This window comes from Rhinatrema bivittatum, chromosome 2 (genome assembly GCF_901001135.1).
Source record: "Rhinatrema bivittatum chromosome 2, aRhiBiv1.1, whole genome shotgun sequence".
NCBI lineage: Eukaryota > Metazoa > Chordata > Amphibia > Gymnophiona > Rhinatrematidae > Rhinatrema > Rhinatrema bivittatum.
In genome coordinates, this window is record NC_042616.1 from 173,558,910 (window position 1) to 173,563,877 (window position 4,968).

Below are 4,968 nucleotides of genomic sequence, written 5' to 3' on the forward strand. Positions count from 1 at the left end.
CGACGTCACATGCTTCTCGCCAAGGATTGCAGAAATGGCGTCCTCACTCCTCGCTCCATCACCAGGGAGTTGTGGTAAGTCGGGGGGGGGATTAAGGAGGGTGAGGGGGTTTATATTTTTATTTTGGCTCAACAATCGCGATTTCCAACATATCGAACATATCTATGTTCGATATGTGGGAAATCCGATCGTTTATGTCGAATCAATTTTTTAAGTAAAAAAAAAATATGAGTTGCGTTTTACTAATGCGGTCAATCCGAATGCACACCCCTACAAAATGATAAAGAGTATAGAACTGTTCCAATATGAGGAAAGACTAAAGAGGTTAGCTCTGTTTAGCTTGGAGAAGAGACGGCTGAGGGGGGTGTTACGGCAAGCAGTGACCCCCGGGCAGCCCCTCCACATTACCTGCTTTAGTAATCGCGGCAGCCGGCTGCTGCCGCCATCCCCTGTGGCCCAGAGGCCGCAACCATCTTCCGCCTTGCACAGCGGGGCTGATGCCATCGGGAGCTGTTCCTTGCGGCTGGTGCCACTACTGAGTTCCCTTCTGTGAAGCCGGGGAAAGCCGCTGCCGTTCCACTGACATCCGTGGCCTGGAGGCCGCTTCAGAGGCCTGTCGGCCTGCCTCCATGGCAGGGACCTCGATGTCATTCTTGGGGTCCTCGTCTGGCAGCCTGGAGGCCATCCTGTGGCCTGCCTGCTCCTCCTTGCTCCTGCGGGGCCGGGTGCCACTGTCCGCGGTGCTGCAGCTCTTCAGGGCCTTCCCTTTGGCGCCGGCTCGCACCTCTTCACTACGGATGTGAATCGGGCTTCGGACAATTGAAAATATCGGACGATATTTTGAAAATCATCAGAAATCGGGGGCTCCCCCAAAATGATAGGAAAACCCCACGATATTGATCGTGGGGGTTCTCTTATCATTTTGGGGGAGGGCGGGAAAAACGGCACACAAAAATAACCCCTAAACCCACCCCGACCCTCTAAAACTAAACCCTTTGCTTCCCCACCCTCCTGACCCCACCAAAAACATTTTACTGGTACCTGGTGATCCAGTGGGGGTCCCGGGAGCGATCTCCCACTCCTGGGCCATCGGCTGCCACTAATCAAAATGGCGCCGATGGCCCTTTGCCCTTAACATGTGACAGGGTATCCGTGCCATTAGCCGGCCCCTGTCACATGGTAGGAGCACTGGATGGCCCGCGCCATTTTTAAAGATGGCGTCGGCCGTAATTGATGGCTGGCGCCATCTTTAAAAATGGCGCCGGCTGTCCAGTGCTCCTACCATGTGACAGGGGCCAGCCAAAGGCACGGATACCCTGTCACATGGTAAGGGCAAATGGCCATTGGCGCCATTTTGATTAGTGGCAGCCGATGGCCCGGGAGCGGGAGGATGGCCCGGGAGCGGGAGATCGCTCCCGGGACCCCCACTGGACTACCAGGTACCTGTAAAATGTTTTTATTTATTTATTTATTTATTTATTTCAAATTTTTATATACCGGCATTCGAGACAGCAGTCACATCATGCTGGTTCACATAAAACAGGGGTGCATAGTAAACATAACTATAACAAGGTGCTGAAAAGGCAGTTACATATAACAGGGTGATAAGAACTTGGATGAGAAGGAAGAGAAAGGATAGGTTATTAATTTACATATGTAAAACAATAGAATGGATAACCAAGGTGTAGTTGGAGATCAGTTGACTATGTTGGCTGATGCAAATCCAACATTACTCTCTGCATCAACAGTACTGTTGCAACTCCAACATTACTCTCTGCATAAAAGGTACTCATGCAACTCCAACATTACTCTCTGCATCAATGGCAGGGGGTGGCAGGAAATTGGAATCAACAGTTACCAAGGGCCCTCAAGTTGGCAGTTGGTGAAACAGATAAGTATGGGAAAATAAGTGTGAGAGCTTGCTGGGCAGATTGGAAGGGCTATTTGGTCTTTTTTTGCCGTCATTTCTATATTTCTATGAGAATAGTCGCTCCCCTGTGTGGATTCTCGTGTGTCTTGTGAGGGCACCCTTCTCAGTGAAGCTTTTATTACATTCACTACATGAGAATGGTCGCTCCCCTGTGTGGATTCTCATGTGACTTGTGAGGGCACCCTTCTCAGTGAATCTTTTATTACATTCACTACATGAGAATGGTCGCTCCCCTGTGTGGATTCTCATGTGACGTGTGAGGGCACCCTTCTCAGTGAATCTTTTATTACATTCACTACATGAGAATGGTCGCTCCCCTGTGTGGATTCTCATGTGATTTGTGAGGGCACGCTTCTCAGTGAATCTTTTATTACATTCACTACATGAGAATGGTCCCTCACCTGTGTGGATTCTCATGTGACTTGTGAGGGCACTCTTCACAGGGAAGCTTTTATTACATTCAGTACATGAGAATGGTCGCTCCCCTGTATGGATTCTCATGTGTTTTATGAGGGCACACTTCACAGTGAAGCTTTTACTACATTCAGTACATGAGAATGGTCGCTCCCCTGTGTGGATTTTCATGTGACTTGTGAGGGCACCCTTCTCAGTGAAGCTTTTATTACATTCACTACATGAGAATGGTCGCTCCCCTGTGTGGATTCTCATGTGACTTATGAGGGCACCCTTCTCAGTGAAGCTTTTATTACATTCACTACACGAGAATAGTCCCTCACCTGTGTGGATTCTCATGTGATGTGTGAGGGCACTCTTCTTAGGGAAGCTTTTATTACATTCAGTACATGAGAATGGTCGCTCCCCTGTGTGGTTTCTCATGTGTTTTGTGAGGGCACCCTTTTCAGTGAATCTTTTATTACATTCACTACATGAGAATGGCCTCTCCCCTGTGTGGATTCTTATGTGACTTGTCAGGGCACTCTTCTTAGGGAAGCTTTTATTACATTCAGTACATGAGAATGGTCGCTCCCCTGTGTGGATTTTCATGTGTTTTGTGAGGGCACCCTTCTCAGTGAAGCTTTTACTACATTCAGTACATGAGAATAGTCGCTCACCTGTGTGGATTCTCATGTGTTTTGTGAGGGCACCCTTCTCAGTGAAGCTTTTATTACATTCACTACATGAGAATAGTCTCTTAGCAGTGTGGATTCTCATGTGTTTTGTGAGCTTACCCTTCACACTGAATCTTTTATTACATTCAGTACATGAGAACGGTAGCTCCCCTGTGTGGATTCTTACATGACTTGTGAGGGCACCCTTCTCAGTGAAGCTTTTATTACATTCACTACATGAGAATGGTCGCTCCCCTGTGTGGATTCTCATGTGACGTGTGAGGGCACCCTTCAGAGTGAATCTTTTATTACATTCAGTACATGAGAATAGTCGCTCACCTGTGTGGATTATCATGTGATTTCTGAGGCCACCCGTCGCAGTGAATCTTTTATTACATTCAGTACATGAGAATGGTTTCTCCCCTGTGTGGATTCTTATATGACTTGTGAGGGCACTCTTTACAGTGAATCTTTTATTACACTCACTACATGAGAATAGTCTCTCATCAGTGTGGATTCTCATGTGTGTGGTGAGGGTACTCTTCACAGAGAAGCTTTTATTACATTCACTACATGAGAATAGTCTCTTCGCAGTGTGGATTCTCATGTGTGTTGTAAGGGTGCTCTTCATAGTGAATCTTTTATTACATTCAGTACACATGTATGGTCTTTCACCTTTGTGGATTTTCTGGTGATGGGCGAGTAGTGTTTTGCTAATGAAATGTTTTCCACATTCAGTACAGGAGAATGATCTCTCCCCTGTGTGGACGCGCTGGTGCCCCATTAGCGTGTCCTTACGACTGAAACTTTTCCCACACTCTGCGCAAGTAAAGCGTTTGTTTCTAGTGTGGATTTGCTGGGGTGGTGTGAGGTTTTTCTTCCTAACAAAACATTTTCCACCTTTAGTCCAAGAGAAGGGTTTTACTCCAGTGTGGATTTTGGGATGTAATTTTAGCTTATACTTACTAATTAAATTTTTCCTCCAATCATTGGAGGGGAAGGGTTGCTCTAATTTAAGTCTGCTGAGGTGCACTTTTAGATTTTTCTTCTGCTTGAAGATTTTCCCACGTTTACTGCATAGAAACGGTGGTTGGAGTGGGTGGGATTTCTGGTGCAATATTAAATGTGATTCCTTATGAAAGCTTTTACCACAGGAGTCACACAGAAAGGATTTCTTCCCTTTCCCCTCCCTCTGGTGAAGGTCAGACATCTTTTGACCACTGTTATTACTCTGGAATGGTCTCTCTGTGCTCACGGGTCTCGAGTGCTGAGGGACGACTTTGACCTCCATCTCCCATGCTGTGACTCCATCGCGTGAGTATCCTGCAGGGTCTGTCTGCCTCTTCTCTGACTCTTGCTGACTATTCCTTGTGTTGTTCCTCTCAGTCCCCTGCGAAACATTAAAAAAGGCATTCCCTGATCCTTCTTCAATAGGATGTTCTTCTCGATTCTCCTCCTTTCTGTGCTGTGTGACCTCATCACTTGCTAGGGAGATGAGGGTCTCATAATTCTCCTTCATCACGTCCCTGTAAAGCTCCTTCTGCCCTTCATCTAAAAACCCCCATTCCTCCTGGGAGAAATAGACAGCGATGTCCTCAAACTTCACCCGCACCTGCTGAGCAGAAAGCCCTGCAGCCATTCTCCTGCCCCTTCCCCAGAGCAGGATTTCCAGCCCCGACTCCCTCCCTGCACGGTCAAGGTTTTCAGACCTCCATGGTCTTTTTGGGGGGGTTGTGAGGGTGTGGGAAGCTAAGGGGTTAATTTTAAAGGGTCGGGGTGGGTTTTTTGTTTATCGACTCGGGCGCAGCCGATAAACAAAACCACGATCAGGCCCGATGCAAAAAAACCCACATGTGAATCGGAACCGGAATCCGAACCGATTCCGGTTCCGATTCACATCTCTACTCTTCACTGTATTTAAAGGGCCACCAACAGGAAGTGCTGCTGGTCCCACCTGACGATGTCTTC

The 4,968-nt window shown here is 47.4% G+C and overlaps 1 protein-coding gene across 1 annotated transcript; it reads right to left on the reverse strand.

Moving 5' to 3' along the window:
* Window positions 1-532: 532 nt before the first annotated feature.
* LOC115083243 (gastrula zinc finger protein XlCGF57.1-like) lies at window positions 533-4,624 on the reverse strand. The gene is made up of 2 exons (XM_029587052.1): window positions 3,225-4,624; window positions 533-809 (listed from the first exon to the last, which is right to left on the reverse strand). Exons 1-2 carry the CDS (start codon window positions 4,517-4,519, stop codon window positions 533-535), a joined length of 1,572 nt encoding a protein of 523 aa, XP_029442912.1. The 5' UTR covers window positions 4,520-4,624.
* Window positions 4,625-4,968: the final 344 nt, after the last annotated feature.

Excerpts from the sequence above, each read along its gene's own strand:
- LOC115083243 (XM_029587052.1), bottom strand. The coding sequence starts at position 4,519 with ATGAAGGAGAATTATGAGACCCTCATCTCCCTAGCAAGTGATGAGGTC. Across the intron at positions 810-3,224 it reads TTCTCATGTAGTGAATGTAA|CCCGATTCACATCCGTAGTG; the intron begins TAAAAGCTTCAC and ends AATTGTCCGAAG.